General features: G+C 46.3%; 4 protein-coding genes across 4 annotated transcripts; 3 read left to right on the top strand and 1 right to left on the bottom strand.

Moving 5' to 3' along the window:
* Window positions 1–19: 19 nt before the first annotated feature.
* DFL_002945 (uncharacterized protein) lies at window positions 20–2647 on the top strand (the record flags this gene model as incomplete). The annotated part of the gene is made up of 8 exons (XM_067631805.1): window positions 20–59; window positions 148–237; window positions 509–924; window positions 1025–1055; window positions 1132–1149; window positions 1401–1990; window positions 2294–2365; window positions 2444–2647. 8 exons carry the CDS (start codon window positions 20–22, stop codon window positions 2645–2647), a joined length of 1461 nt encoding a protein of 486 aa, XP_067494315.1.
* A 127-nt stretch (window positions 2648–2774) lies between these two features.
* On the bottom strand, window positions 2775–4201 carry DFL_002944 (uncharacterized protein; the record flags this gene model as incomplete). The annotated part of the gene is made up of 3 exons (XM_067631804.1): window positions 2775–2937; window positions 3002–3539; window positions 3613–4201. 3 exons carry the CDS (start codon window positions 4199–4201, stop codon window positions 2775–2777), a joined length of 1290 nt encoding a protein of 429 aa, XP_067494314.1.
* Window positions 4202–6466: 2265 nt separating this feature from the next.
* DFL_002943 (uncharacterized protein) lies at window positions 6467–8370 on the top strand (the record flags this gene model as incomplete). Its single annotated transcript, XM_067631803.1, has 2 exons — window positions 6467–6549; window positions 6609–8370. The coding sequence occupies 2 exons, from the start codon at window positions 6467–6469 to the stop codon at window positions 8368–8370; spliced, it is 1845 nt and encodes a 614-aa protein (XP_067494313.1).
* A 3769-nt stretch (window positions 8371–12139) lies between these two features.
* Window positions 12140–15632, top strand: DFL_002942 (uncharacterized protein; the record flags this gene model as incomplete). The annotated part of the gene is made up of 3 exons (XM_067631802.1): window positions 12140–12143; window positions 12334–12977; window positions 13041–15632. 3 exons carry the CDS (start codon window positions 12140–12142, stop codon window positions 15630–15632), a joined length of 3240 nt encoding a protein of 1079 aa, XP_067494312.1.
* Between the last annotated feature and the right edge of the window lie 77 nt (window positions 15633–15709).

The raw sequence follows: 15709 nt of genomic DNA, 5'->3' as shown, positions 1-15709 counted from the left end.
TTCATACCCTTACCTTGGCATGGTCGGTGGCTCCCGAACTCCCAAGTTCGCCCAATTAGGTACAACGCAAAAAATACCACAAACTTTCGTCTCTTCGTCAAGCGAAAGATATCCTTGTACGCTCTTTGTTGACATGACAGTGGACAGGATTGAGCCCCGGTGCAGATGAAATACAGACGGAAAAAATTTATGCATCTTGCCACATCGATATTCTGCAGGAATGGAAAAGACAACTGAGTATGGTGAGGCAACTCGAGAATGTCTGCCAGGATCGATACAACATGCGCAACACTGGTCGGATTATTACCTTTTTGGGTAAAGTTTTCCTTCGACAAGGCGCATGTAGACGCATGATTCGTCGGTTTGCTGCAAGGATGTGAAGCTTAAATTTCAGCCCTTCGTTAGATGGGGTCCATAATCACAGTATAAGTGTATCGTATTGCACTTCGACCTCGAGAGTTTCGGTTTCATTAATTATAAATTTAATGGTTTCTCCTTGAGTAAATAGTGTTGTTGACCCACGTCGTTCATAAATATCATAAATTTTGTACTCTCTATCACTTCAGGAAATATTTAAAATTGAAAGCGAAATGGACTGGAAAGCAAGCGGTCTCTCAATGCAAGGTCGCACCAGGCTATGAAATCGATACCGCGGCCACCTACTCTGACGAATATTCAAACCGGTTTATCCTTCGGGACAATACCAAATGTACTTGGTCAACAATCATCACCAGCAAATCAATCTCCAGCAGGCATACAAAAAACCTAAAGATGAACTTTTTGGCACCGGAGACACAACCGGTTCCTCCGAATACTAATCAAGAGGGTCCACGGAATGCGTTGCGTCATGTGAAGATGCTTGGGTTGGATGATATGAGTTATGCAGAGCATACGCCTCAATTACATCCTGGACAAGAGCTGAGAGTACGTCTACAATAGGCTGCAGAGGGTCGAGTTTTTCAGAGATCTTTGGATGATTCCACGTACGAAGACTGGCTGGAACAAGGTTCATGTATAAATAAAGGGGAACGTCCAACGTCTGAATGTCGTCTGGTGTAAGTACTATTCGTTCAAATTTGGCTTCGTATTGCATTTAAATTTTGATACTAAAGTAATGATACGGCTCCGCAGTCTCATTCGGCGCCCGCAGTACGAGTTAGCCGCGCTGGTGCCTATGTTAATACGTAAAGATCATGTTGAAAAAAACGGCAAAAAAGTGGGATTTAGATGGCGATTTCGTGGAACAGATGATTCTATGGTCAGGTCTAACGAAAAAGAAAAACATACCAAAACGGCCGTTTCGTAAGCGCTGACGAGCGAATCACTTCGAGCCGACCAAGACAAGGTTACGTTTATTTAACATTTCTACGAACTTTTGTACAGAATTCATTTCTCGCTAGTCAATGGTACCGACCAAGGCTCTCCCTTCAACCCAGACACCAATATTACCTACGGAATCATAATGGGGTTATACTCAGACGAACAAATCCAAACCCACGGCACAAACCTCGTCATGTGGGAAAACCATATGTTCTATGAGCGAACACTACATTCCATAAACTGGACATGGCACCCCGTCGCCCATGCTATCATCCAAATCGATGAAACCCTCCGGTTTTTTCAACTAATCGCCCGGCTTGCATCAATCCGTGTTGTAGAGATGAGCCATTCTGCCGGCATCATGCAAATGACAACGTCGAAGGAGATGATTCCGTTGGCTGAAGCTTTGGCAAGAGACTATACTACGGATATGGTGTCTTTGGCAATGCAATCAGTGCAGATGGCGATGTGTCAGACGACTTTGGTGTCTAATATGGCGATATTGGATGATTTAGTGGAGACTATTAACGAAATTGAATCGATAGCGCCTTCCACGAAAGAACTTCGACCGTACCTTATGGCGGAAATTAATAATTTGGAGAGCAGGTGTAACAGTAGCACTCTGTTTGTACAGGGGATTCAGCGAAATATTTCATTCACACAGACAGCGGTAAGTCCTAACTCCAGACCATGTGTTTCCTATGGAACCTTTACAATAATTTCACGATGTCTAATATAAAATACTGCTTAGATATACAATCTAATTGCGCAGCGAGTTTCCAAAGTTAACATAGAACTCGCCAAGGACTTTCGTATGTTAGCAATCGCGAGTAAACGAGACAGTTCATCTATAAAGACTATTGCCGTCTTAACTATTGCATTTCTACCAGGAACGTTCGTATCAGCAAGTTAATCGGACACATATTAAATTACGATATCCAACAATTATCGACCTAACGTAAGTTACAACTAGGCCCTTTTTGCAATGCCGGTGTTGAATTGGGAAGCTAAATCATACTCGGAAGCCATGACGGATAAATTCTGGGTATATTGGGCGGTTACGCTGCCCATGACACTTCTGGTAGTTCTAGCTTGGGTGGCATGGACGAAGAGGCAATCGTAGCTCAACCGGAAGGATCATGAGGAAGGGATGAAGACATGTGATGAAATTGATGTTGGAAAAGCAATGATGGAGTCTAAGGAGCCAGAGAAGGTTCCCTTGAAAGTCGACTTCGAAGGTAATATGGCAGGCACCGGATATTCCCGAAGGCACAAGTGGTTTTCGGTGCATTCGAGTGGTAAAGGTGGAAAACAACATTACGTATGAAGATTAAAAAAGGTTAAGGAAGAATCTCCAGGAATCTTACTCATTATCGATATGTATACACATTCACTTCGATGGAATGCGAGAAGCCGTAAATGACTCTATGCTGCACTAAAACCTTGATCATAACTCATAACTTCGCCGGGGCCTCGAAGGCCAAGATATTGCGGTCCACCTTCTTTATGTCTTTAATACCAGCAAGGGCCATGTTAATCTCCAAATCGGCTCGTAGACATTTGAAGACATGTTCTACACCAAGTTCACCTCCCATTGCAAGGCCCCACATCATCGGCCTAACATGGAATCGGTATTAGTTAAATGGTGCGAAGAATTATAGAATGAGAGATTTTTGCTTACCGTCCGATTAGGACACCTTGAGCTCCAAGAGCCATTGCTTTGAGCACATCACTGCCAGTTCGTATTCCACTGTCGAAAAGAATGGTTAAGTGACTATTCTTGACTGTCTCATCGGATGTAATCCTCTCTAAAGCGTCGAGACTTGCGATAGCGCCGTCCACCTGCCGTCCACCGTGATTGCTAACAATGATCCCATCGATGGTACCTTTCATGCTAGCGGCTATCTTTGCGTCATCGACGCTTTGGATACCCTTTAACAAAATCTTCCCTGGCCAGTGCTCTTTTAGAAAGACAAGATCTTTCCATGTTTTATAGTTTGCGCCGGAGATCTCCGAAATCCAAGCCAAGGACTTCTTGATCGTGAGGGCATTGTAGAGAAGTTTGCAGGCTTGGAAAGGATTTGCTGCTCTTCCAAGAAGATCGAAAACAGAGTTTGTTTTGCTTGGGTCATTGTAATTTCCAGCCTCGTAAAGACGTTGAAATACTGGGTCGGAGAACCCGATCTGACACCCTTCTCCCCAAATAAAAGGCAGGTAGCCTGCGAGCGAACATTCGGGTCAATACTATATTTACGCTATCCAATAGTACGGTCCAAACCGGGCAATGCTTACAATTATCTAGATCTCCGGGCCGATACCCAAGCTGAAATGTGTCAAGTGTAACAACCAGAACATTATACCCACTATTCCAAGCTCTATCCAATAAACTTATTGTGATTTCGTCTGTCTTCGGCCAGTATAGTTGATACCATCTATCACCGTCACCGGACGCTTCGGCCGCTTGTTCAATGGACCTTGTCGACGCAGTGCTCAAAATATATGGGATTCCTAGATTCGCGCAAGCCTTGGCAGTAGCTTCTTCCCCTTCTGGGTTCATAATATTCTGCACACCAACCGGTGCGCAAATTAATGGCGACGAATATTCTTTACCCAGAATTTCGACCCTAGTGGATTTTTCCTTTGCGTCTACAAGCATTCGCGGTACTATCTTTCGCGACTCGAAGGCTTGTATATTTGCGCGACATGTTTGCCCAGTTGTCGCAGAACCGTAGACATACATAAAGTTCGCGGAGGGGACGGAGCGCCTTGCTAGAGGTTCCCATTGCGTAGGATCGGTTGGGAATCGGGGTGGGTTGAATTGCCCATATATGTCGATTTGAAAGGCGCCATGTTCTGTTGTTTTGGCAGTATCCGAAGCCATCGCGATAGTGAGATAAGCTTGTAAGGGACGAGGCGTCGCTCTCAACACCTAAAGGCTTAATTTTCGGCGTTAACGGTAAGAAAACCGGGTTCGGGTACCATTAACCGGTATCGCGATGGGGGAGAATGGGCAGGGTGGCGATGCATTCTATTCTCCAGATTCCAAGGTCTATTAAATGCCATTCTTGCTTTCGGCTGGGCCGCGATATTCTGATCTCTTAATTCGTGATACCTCGGCTGAAAGCTTGGTGCAAAAATACCACATCCAACACATCTTAGGTCTTGGACGGTGCGGTGTCGTATCATTGGTCTCAGTCGAAGGTCCGGATACGAGAAAGGTTTGGAGAGGTACAAAGGCTTAACCATTTTCTGAGGGCTATATAATGTAATAGTACGCAGCTCAATAATAGTTTCCTAGCATCGAATAGGCTTTTTAATATGTGGAATAAATAACTGAGAATTAAAATGCGGCTGAATTTTGAACGGTGCCTTTAGGCCTCCGCACAAGACTAATAACAGCTGATATCTGTTGCTTAGCGCATCGGCTGGCCGTAACTGACGTCAGCGTTGCAGGGATAGGAGAGGATGAGTACGTGCTGAGGAGGTATCTTAGTGCGAACTATCAGAGACAAACCTGAGGTGCGTCTACTGCGGTGTATTTTATAGAGAATAGAGCTTCTTCATACCACAGATTTAATCATTAAGTTTTAATTCTCAGCAATGCTAACACGCACCAGGTATCTGGAGCCGAGACTAACAGGCGCCTATTATTCAACAAGTTTCGTGATTTATTTCAGTTCAAATATGTTTGAATACGAAGGTTTGGTTTCTATGGACTGGAAGGATCTGGTCCGAGAGTCCTACCTAGCAGCTGCGCGTCGTCAAAAGCCCAATTTGTAAATTGTAATTGAAATTCATCATTGATACTGCTACTTGGCGCCCCAAAGAGATTGATAGTGTATTATAAAGTAAATTACGAACCCAACCGTCGGTACGAAGTATTCGTGGAGTCCAGAAGATTTATCCAAAACCTCGAAGTAATGTATAATATTTGGGTTTCACGCAAACATGTTCGTATTCTCTGCACTTAGCAGGATATCTCTAGCTCTAACCCCACACCCGTCTTGCTCGCCGGACCAGACCTAATAAAATAAATCTAGTGCCCCCACGTGTATGTAAGTGAGTTGGCTTGTCGCCCATGTGGACCCAGTCTCGAGGCGCTTGGACCATGTCCCCAACAACACGGCATCTCGAACCAATCACCATCATGCGGCCAACGCGCGTCCCATAAATCCTGAGCAATCAGACCCAACACGCGATGTCCTCCATCATTTGACAATTATCGTCGACTCACTTTAACATATTCATATCCCGCTCGACTGGTTAAAGAACTCTGTAGCACTCACACCTGTTAAAACGATTTGATATACCTGCAGTTTCCCAATGTCACGCTAGCAAGCTGAACTGGCGTGCAAGCTAGAGGCAACATTAGCGAGTGTTGAAGCGGTCAAAATGTCGTCTTCATTGATGGAGAGTTTTTTAGGTAACACCAAATGCAAGGACCACCCAGCTTTGAGTCTGGATCAGTAATCACTAAATTTGCGGGCACCCTCGTCATCCCAAACCCCGACCCGGTTAAAGCTCCAGGTCATCCGCCTCTGAAAACAATGCAGCTCTGAGCTCCGAGAACTCATAACAATTCAAACTCCAACAATTAATTGTTGCGTGTAAGTGCAGGGCGAGCTGGAGACTGATCTAGACTTGTATTCAGCTCCCAGTTCGAGCAGAAAGTCGATAGAGTTCGGCACCTTTAATGCTTGATTTGCCTTAGCCTCGAATTCAGCTTCATATGGGACTAGAGAAAGCTGGAAATCAATGCATTCCAAGAATTCTGTTCCTGGCCATATGCCCATTCTATCTCCATTCCAGTTAGCCGGACCCACGATATGCAACACCCTTGATTGACGAGTCGTATCGACAAATCGATCGGGTTCCACTTCGCAACAATTATCACAGGTTCCCGCGGGTGGACCTATCCAATTGCGGCTTGGATGCACGTCCGCATATGCGGATTCTCATCAATTCTTACACGGGCTAATGCATACGAGAAATAACCTTGCGAGCACGAGCTCAGCAAATGACGTGGATCTGCGGGTATTTAAACAATGATACAATCCGGATCAAATTTTCTCCTTTCCTATCCGTAAGCCTTTGCCTTCGTAGCTTCGGAGTACAGAGCTCGAATTTTGAAATAAGCTCGTACAAAATGCATGTCTCAATTCTTCTGACCACTTCGTGGGTAGCATTTGCTACCTGTGTTAGTTCCCAGGCGACTTCCTTCGATTATATGTAGGGATTCAATTGATTCTCCCCCATTTTCTCAATTATATTCATTAACGGCTTGACAGTATTGCTGGAGGTGGCACCGCTGGATTAGTTCTCGCAGCGCGGTTAACTGAAAATCCGGATATCACGGTGGCTGTTGTGGAAGCCGGTGAAAGTCGACTTGATGACCTCACCATTCTCGCGCCAGGGCTTCTAACGGCCTTATATACTGTCCCAGAATACGATTGGGACTTCCACACTATTCCACAAATCAACGTCAACAATAAGATATACTCTCAACCTCGAGGCAAGGTCCTTGGCGGTTCTAGTGCCATCAACTTTCTCTTCTGGACACACCCGTCCCAGAAAGATATCAACAATTGGGGACTCCTAGGAAACGCAAATTGGACATGGAATGCACTCAAGCCATATTTTAAGAAGTCTGAGCAATATGTAGCTCCGTCCGCGCAAGTGGAATCTGACTTGCAAACCCAATACGTCGTCCCAGGCTCCCACGGAAATTCCGGTCCTGTCAGGACCGGGTTTCCGGACTGGTATAGCGAGCTCACTGAGGCGTGGCCACGAACATTTGTCAACCGTGGTTTAGCGGTTAACGGAGATCCGAAGGATGGATTGGCTCTCGGAGGCTATACCAATCTTTTGAATCTAGATCTTTCATCTCACACGAGAAGCTATGCCGCCACAGCCTACTACGCTCCAAATGCTGCTAGGCCAAACCTTAGCCTCTTCACTGGATCCCTGGTAAAGAAGGTTGTTACTACAAGCGTTGGAGGTCAAATCGTTGCCACTGGTATTCAATTCATCAAGGATGGAACTACAACTACTCTCACGGCTACCAAGGAAGTTATTCTATCAGCTGGTGCATATGGGTCTCCTCAGATCCTCGAGCTATCCGGTATCGGAAAGCCCAGTCTCCTTAACCAGCATGGCATTCCCATCGTTTTAAACAACCCAAATGTCGGCGAGAACCTCCAAGATCACGTTTACGTTCCACTCGGGTTTGAAGTAAACCCAGGAATCTTTACCCTCGACAGCTTTAGAGACGGAGCTGTTTTCGACGCCGCTTTCCAAGAATATCTCGCCAACAGAACCGGACCTATCTCCGTCAGTGGAGCAAGTTCAGCCTTGTTGTCTCTTCGTCAGATCGCAGGGAACAGCTACTTCCCTAATTTAGCTTCAAGTGCTGTTTCATCCGCCATTGGTTTAGGTGCACAATACGCCCTCCAAATTCAGGACCTCTTCACAGAAGCTGTTGCACAAGAGCTTACACTTGGGGCTGGCATTACACCCATTTGGCAAAACAACACCAAGAAGTTATTTGGCAATGAAATCCCTACAGGCAATTTCCTGTCTCTTCTCGGTGCCCTCGAGCACCCCTTCTCCCGTGGTTCAAGTCATATTAAATCTTCGGATCCAACAGTCTACCCAGCCATCAACCCCAATTACCTTTCCCATCCTCTCGATATCGAAATCCTTTCAAAGATTGTACTACATTTGCAAACAATTGCCAGAACTGCTCCGCTTAGCGACTTACTGAAGGGCAACGGAACAGTTTACCAACCCGGATATCACGAGATCACACCAGCTAACGTAAAGACCTGGATCAAAACTGCCTTACAGAGCGAATTCCATCCCTCCGGAACTTGTTCCATGTTGCCAAAAAATAAGGGAGGAGTTGTAAATGAGAGATTTAAGGTTTACGGAGTTAAGAAGCTAAGAGTAGTAGATGCCAGTGTCTTCCCATTGCTTGTGAGGGCAAATATTCAAAGTTTGGTGTATGCTGTTGCGGAGAGAGCGGCGGATTTTATCAAGGAGGATCAGTAAAACAAAGGCCGAAGATATTTAAGTTTTTGTACCAACATAGATATAACTATATCTGGGGAATACGGCATACATTTTACCTAATAAATTCGTATGTAGTCTTCTGAAGGACCTGACAAGTCCGTTCATGCTTCTAAAATGCTTCAAATCTCTCACCTTAACAGTATTTATTCTTTTCGGTGTGGATTTCGCGAGGCAGCCACATGTATGTGAAATATTAAGCAGTCAACTCATGTCAATTATGACATGATGAACAACATTGGGCAAAACTATACGGCATAGCTTCCATAGTCATGGTGCTCCATGAAAATGTCGGATCAAAAATATATCGTAAGGCTTCCCTGTATATATCGTTATACTAAGAGATCTCTAACTTGTTGATTTATTGCCAGATCGTCTCACTTTAAACTTGTATAATCCTGTCCTTCATCATCATGACGGTCCTGGCCCAGACTCCCGCTGAATTTGTGCCCCTCCCGAGCAGGTAACCCTCAAAAAGCGGGACTGCCAAAGTCTTCTCCAACACAACGGAACTCTCTACCACGTAATCGCATATAAGGGCCATGTAGCAAACTACCATGGTAGACCCGAAGCTGATGCCGAACTCATTGCCATCACTTATAAAGGCTGTGTAAAGGTCTGCGGTAGCTTTTGGAAGAATGACACACAGACTACATTTGACCTTTTACTCGACTGGATTCTACCCGCCTTTGGTCTGGTTATGCAGATGCCATGGGAATCGAATCGTAATTCAGTAACAGTTATCTGGCTGGCGAGATGGATTGGGTCACCAATTGCTGCGTTAACATTTTGTCTTCGGGACGTGAAGATCGCAGCGAGGTGCGCCAAGCTGATCAATCTAACGGTCAAGTATCGTTGCAAGAGATATCATTCGGATGTCCTTCGAATCCGATGCGGAAGATGAACTTGAGACATTTTCACATGCTCGAGATCAATTTCAGCTCAAGAAGTTAGCCGAACAGTATCTACCACCTAGTGACAGCGGTTGAAAGGGCAATGTTCAGCAGGGATGTTGTGGATGGCCTCGATTTGGTGAGGGAGAGGACAAGGCTCGCAAGAGCTTTAAGAGATGCTAGGAAGAGAGGAATTGTTCCGATATTACTCGGTCTAGGTGATTTCTTCTTTGCTATGTCGGTGGCGATTCGCAAAGCGTTTAATGGGGGAGGAGCCACGGCTTTTAATGTGGGATTGGGTTTGCTGGTTGGCTAGCTATCGGTTCTATATCTTGCGGCTGTAGTGGAAAATGATCATGGCAATAAACCTGAATTCGCGAGGGACTTTAATGCAAAGGTTTCTGCATGTCACGGAGGGGGGGAGGTTATCGATATCTTCGGGGAAGGCAAGGGGTAAGGTCAAGGAAGATGGCACTTCGGAATTGGTCAAACTATTATGATCCGGATCGAGGAACGATTTCTGGGCAAGTGGGAAAGAGGGACTATCGTCGATTGGGCTCAGTTGAGTTGAAGCTTCGCCAGAAGTTGGACGCAAGATTGAACTTGGACATTGGAGAATTATCGAGCCCATGATCGCTACGTTCGTAATCGTCGGGGGTATTAGCTCAGGATCATTTCTTCTCGCCTACTTCACACCTCCTGTTGGATTCGCCTGGAGATCCGCATCGTATTTGGCCTGTCTCTGTCTTTCGGTCCTAATTTTCTTTATCGATATCATCCTTTTTAAGGTCGCCCGCCACTCCTTTATGATGCCGTCACAAAGCTTGAAACACGGTCAGGTGTACTACTTCTTCAAGAGCATTCGGTTTCGTCGGACGGCGCATTATACGCTTATTTTCTTTGAAATGCTTAATACTCTAACACTTTACTTGCTCGTAATAGCCGTGCCGGCGGGGTTGTTTGACTTCTGTGCTGGTTCGGTGGTCGACAGAGATGGCCCTGGTGGAGGGCTCATAATCCTGAATAGTGCTGAGTTTTTTACCAAGTACTTTGATGTTCAAGGTTACTATATGATTGGAATTATACCCGCTATGATTTTGATGGGTGGTGGTACGTTGCGTTTGATCGGATTTAAGAGAACGAGGAAGCGGAAATGGTTCTATAGTTTGGTGGGATTCTGGAAACTGGAGAGACTCTCCGGTGGACAATGAAGGTTGATTAGAAATTTAATAAATCTAGTTCTATTGGTTAAGAGGTGTAGATAATAAAGGGTTGTGAATCAAATACATTAGTAGTTAAGATAAGTCATTCTTTCATGAGAAATAGAGTCATGAGATCTATAAAATTTAAAAGAAAAATAAACTCCTTCCTGGGTATCATGCCATAAAAAATAAAAAATAAAAAAAGGTAATCCGCATGCTAATGGAACATTCGATCCGCCGCCCATGCAATTTCCCCATGATGCATAATGATTTTAACAAAAAAAGAAGAAGAATGAGAATAAGAATAAGGGAAGGAAGGCTGAATAGATGGAAGAAAAACGACCAAGCTTAGACTGCTTCATCCGAAGGCACTACTAAATGAGATCGTAGAATCCAAGGCCATTCGTGTCGACTAACTGTGTTTGTCTCTGGAACTGTGATGGTTGAACGGTTTGACGACTTCGTTGACGGTTTGTAAAAGATGTATGACCCCGTAATTTTTTCCAAACTCTTGATCGGAATCCTCGATAGCTCTCTGTAAGAGTACCGGGAAATTGTTTACTTGATTCGGTAGACTCGGGGTCTCTGTATTTTCGACTCTTGAACTTTGAGATGTCGACTCGGTGCATACTTGGGACAGCTGACATCCTCGCGATTCTAGCATGACAATCTGAACACATGCTGAAGAGAGTTGCAACTTCTATTGTCGGTCGTTTGCATGGTGGATTTTTCTGACAGAAGACTGTGGCTCCTTGGTTTGGAGATGTTGGCTCAAGGAGGGAGAGATGACCGCACGAAGCTCGGTACATGTGAACTTGACACATTTTTGCTGCTGAATATATTGTAGAAACGAACCATGGGCAATATATGATGTTTAATCGATAGCGAGCAGCTCCGGTCCAACCAACGAACAGACGGTCGGAAGCACAGAAGCTATGATATATGGGAAAAAATTTGGTAGCCGAAGGGAGTAAAAATCTGGTATTGGCTTTCTGGAGACACCCGCCCCGCTATATACCAAGGCGAGTCTACTGACCTTAAGAGTCAGATCCTCGAGCTCAACAAGCTTACAAGAAAATGTGAGGGCAGTGACGTTGGTGCTGTGCTAGCCAAAGCTGCACCATCGCTTGCAAGGATCAGGGACCCGCAACCCCAGGTAGTCCGAAATTCGCGCTACTTGCAGAATGCACATTGCAGACAGCCTCGTCGAAGTATTTTGCGCCATCCGATACCTCCCCGTTGGCTCGTTTGCTGGCAAACGGTGCATACCGTTGCCACCCATGCAAATCACCTGGTTCCACCAACCAAGCCTGGTCCCAGTGCTCTGGATTTGATGGAATGCTAAAAATACCAAGCTTATCAGCCTCCTGGGGAATTATTCTTGAAGGTCTCACGCAGAGAAAGCAGTCTCGATCTACGGCTTCAGCCTCTTGGCCAGGTACTGTTTATAATTCTTATCGGGCCTGAGAGGCTGAGGCGATATCGATAAATACCTGCGAGCAGGTATGTCAGATCAAGGGTTAGCTATGCCAGCCATCGAGCAGGATATTTTGCGGTCCGCGAAAGATATCCCGAATGGGAACTCACGAGTTCCTCGAAGCTGGGATCATCGAGACTAGAAAGGCCGTCCAGACCGGCTTGCCCATCTTCTAGGCGATGGGTAGGTTAGTTTAGCCCCCAGAATATTAGCTTGGTTCGCAGTACGGAGTTCATGTGTGTGGGTGACAGTCTGGGGTTAGTGCTCGTTGGTATGCACGTATGGATCTTAGCGGGCCGGTTGCAGTTGTGGTGGTTGAACCGTCTATGGCGGAGACATGCGTGTTGTTTTGGTGCCTTAACTTGACTGACAGTAAACACCGCGAAGAGCTGCAACTACCAACTACGACTCTTCAACGAGCCCATCAACCAGCCACCTCAGCATCAGTCAATCGACCTTACCGACAGCCCTCTCAATAACAAGAATGACAAAAGAGACAGATCCTTCGCCATGTTGATGTCCGGCTTCCACCATCCTCAGGAGCCTCAAAGGCAGGCCAAAAAGCGTCGTATCTTTCATGGCATATTTCCACCAGCCGCCTCTGCCTCGCTGCCCACTCCGATAGCAACTCCAGCGGGATCCTTTAACGAGAACACTCCAATAGCACCGGCTGTCCAAGCCTCGCCGTTCGCCCAGGACCAGGCCTTCTCGAGTCCAGGAGGCGAAGCATTCGTTACTCACAGTCGTGCATGGCATCTCGCGACGACTTTCCTATCGTTTCCAGATTCGCCTTTTGACGTATCAGAGGAAGAGGGTACTGCTCTGGGAGTTCAGAAGGATGGTGTTTATCTGCGAAGGAAAGCAGACCTATTCGGTCAGGATACACGGGAGGCGATTGCATATCTCATGACGTCAGGGGTCAATGCTGAACCTGGTGAGAACCTGGTCGAGTGGTATACTTGCGAAGTGCGACGGCACTTTCTCGAACATGTCAGGGCTATTTTAGAGGAAGTTGAGGTAAAGCCTGCCTATTGCTCGTCAGAGTAACTATACCTTTTTACTAACTGGATGGACCATTAGAGGGAACCGGTGACAAGAACTCGGCCAGAATATCAGCTTAACGACATCATTTCCCAGCTTCGAGTCTCTTGCAGAATCTACTACTCCGTTTACTCTGCCTACATTCTACCATACCTCACGAAAATAGACCCGATTGCCTCTGTTGAGCCGTTTCACCGATCTCTCGCCTCGATTATCGCTTACTGCCTCCCGTCAACCTTCCCATCTCTCCTACGGAAGACATTCTATGCCTACTTTACCGTCATACTATCCCTTCCGAGCTCTAGCTCAGCTGTCACAGACGTTGGCCTCTTCACATCGCCACACATTCCTGGAGCGGACGAAACAGTGCATAGCACTGATGTAGATCTTGAACTGGAAGAGGATGAGAAAGCGGCCGTGAACCAAGAGGAGGCTAATAGACGATGTGAGGAGGCTAAGCATGCCGTCTTCAAGCTCGTTGAATGTTTGAACGCTATTGGATTAATGGCAAACGGCGTCGGGGAGCGGGAATTTGCCTTAGTAATCGATCGGGTTGCGGGAGAATGGGTTACATATAGATTCAGTGGGAGATACACAGATTCCGACCTCAAAACCGAAGATGCAGAGGGAGATACGAGCATGGCAAAACTTCCGACTTCGGTTGCTTCCGCGGAAATCATGAGGGGGTGGCTGTTTGATTCTCTCATGCCGTTAGTCGTTCCAATTATGAAAATTATACGGCCAGGAGATGTAGATGAGGAGTTGCCCCCCGTTTTAAACCGCCTCGCGCAAAGACTATCTCGGGTTCGGATGAAAGAGATGTTCGACATAATCGTTGACTTCCCACAATCCATGCCTGGCATTATGGATTTGATACCAACACTCAACACCCCAATTGCTCGCTTGGTTCTCACGAGTACATTTGCATATACGCTTAATCGGCGACTGTTACATCAAGGTGCTAGTACGGTTGACGTCCTTCGTGCTTATATCAACATGATAAAGTGCTTCCAAATCATTGATGCGAAGGGCGTTCTGCTCGATAAAGTTGGTGCGAGGGTTCGCCGGTATCTAAGCACCCGTGAAGATACTGTTGTGGAGATCGTCAAGGGAATATTACGTTATGAATACGACGAAGAAGAAGCCGACGAAAATGGCGACTCTATGATACAATCTGCGGACCAATCCACATTTATTGGGGGTGCTGAAGCCTTCAAGGAGAGCTTGCGACGTCGCAAAGTGATTCCGGGCGATGCGGAGGATCTTGATGCCGAGGATATTCTTCAGGAAATTAGTACCGAATTGCAAGCTTGTGCACAAATGGGGGCCGATAAGAAAAACGAAGTTCTCGGAGCTGCTGCCGCTGCAAGCTTAGAGGACCTGGATTATGACGATATGGATTGGCAGCCTGACCCAGCAGATGCGGGGCCGGAATTCAGGAGGGATAAGGGGACTGATATTATCTCTCACCTTTTTACCATGCTGGAAAGCACAAAATTCATCAACGAGTTTCAGAACCAACTTGGGAAGAGGCTACTTCTTCAGCCTACATCCGAGTTTCTGAGAGAAAAAGCCACGGTTGAGCTTCTAAAAGTCAGGTTCGGCGAGAACGAGATGCAAAACGCGGCTATCATGCTAAAGGACCTTAGCCAGTCCCGGAAGATTGATAGCCAACTCCGAGACACGATCCTCACCAAGCATCTTGCTCACAGTATTGCTACGAGTGGAGCATCGCTGAAGATGGAAACAGAGGTACATGTGAAGGTCATAAGTCGCTTGTTCTGGCCGCAGCATATGATATCTGAAGGAGATTTCAATCCACCGAGCGGAATAGCAAGCATGCTCGATCTTTTCAATCATGAATTTGAACTTCTGAAGAAATCGCAGAAGTTGAATTGGCTGAAGGAAGAAGGGTTTGCTGTGATTGAGCTCGAGCTAAATGACAGAACCCTCGGTTTCAAACAAGTCCCAACGTACGCCGCCACTGTCATCGATGCGTTCGCCAAAGGGCCATCCCCTCCAAACCCTGATATTCCGCGAGAGCTTAACGGTGGACAGGTGGGGAATGCCTGGTCGATAGATCAACTGAAAGAGAAGCTTTCGATGGAAAGTGAACTCCTCCGCAGGTCCCTCGAGTACTGGGTAGATCGCAGCGTTCTTGCAGAATATCCTCTAAACAAGAAGCTCTATTATGTGATGGAAACATTGCCTCGTAGCGATATTCCTGCCTCGAGACGAACCACGCCTCACACATCGCCACAAAAGAGGGACGATTCACACATAACACCGCGTCGACGACGTGCGTTGAGTTTCATTTCCGAAGACTCGAATGACTCTGGAAATGAAGAAGGAGGGACTAGGAAAGGGGAGCCTACACCGGCAAAAGCAGATGCAGAGGACGACGACCCTCTCAAGAACCCTCGTTTTACCATGGCTTGGAACTACATTGCTGGCATGTTAACAAATCAAGGTCCACTGACGACCGACAGGGTATTTGCGACACTTAGTTTGTTCCTGATCCCCATGGGCGGGCTTCAGTTTGATGCCGCGGAGTTGGATCACTTTATGATGAAAATGGAGGAAAACGGCAGGGTCGATAAAACTCCCAGTGGATGGAAGATGCGCAAATGAAGTCGGGAAGCAACTTTGAACTCTTTGATATCGATCTCTCGGAGATCATTTAAGCTTGAGGTTTGAGGGCTATGGTA

Source organism: Arthrobotrys flagrans (genome assembly GCF_004000055.1).
Source record: "Arthrobotrys flagrans strain CBS H-5679 chromosome Unknown unitig_3, whole genome shotgun sequence".
Classification (NCBI taxonomy): domain Eukaryota; kingdom Fungi; phylum Ascomycota; class Orbiliomycetes; order Orbiliales; family Orbiliaceae; genus Arthrobotrys; species Arthrobotrys flagrans.
This window is presented reverse-complemented; position numbering and strand designations above follow the sequence as displayed.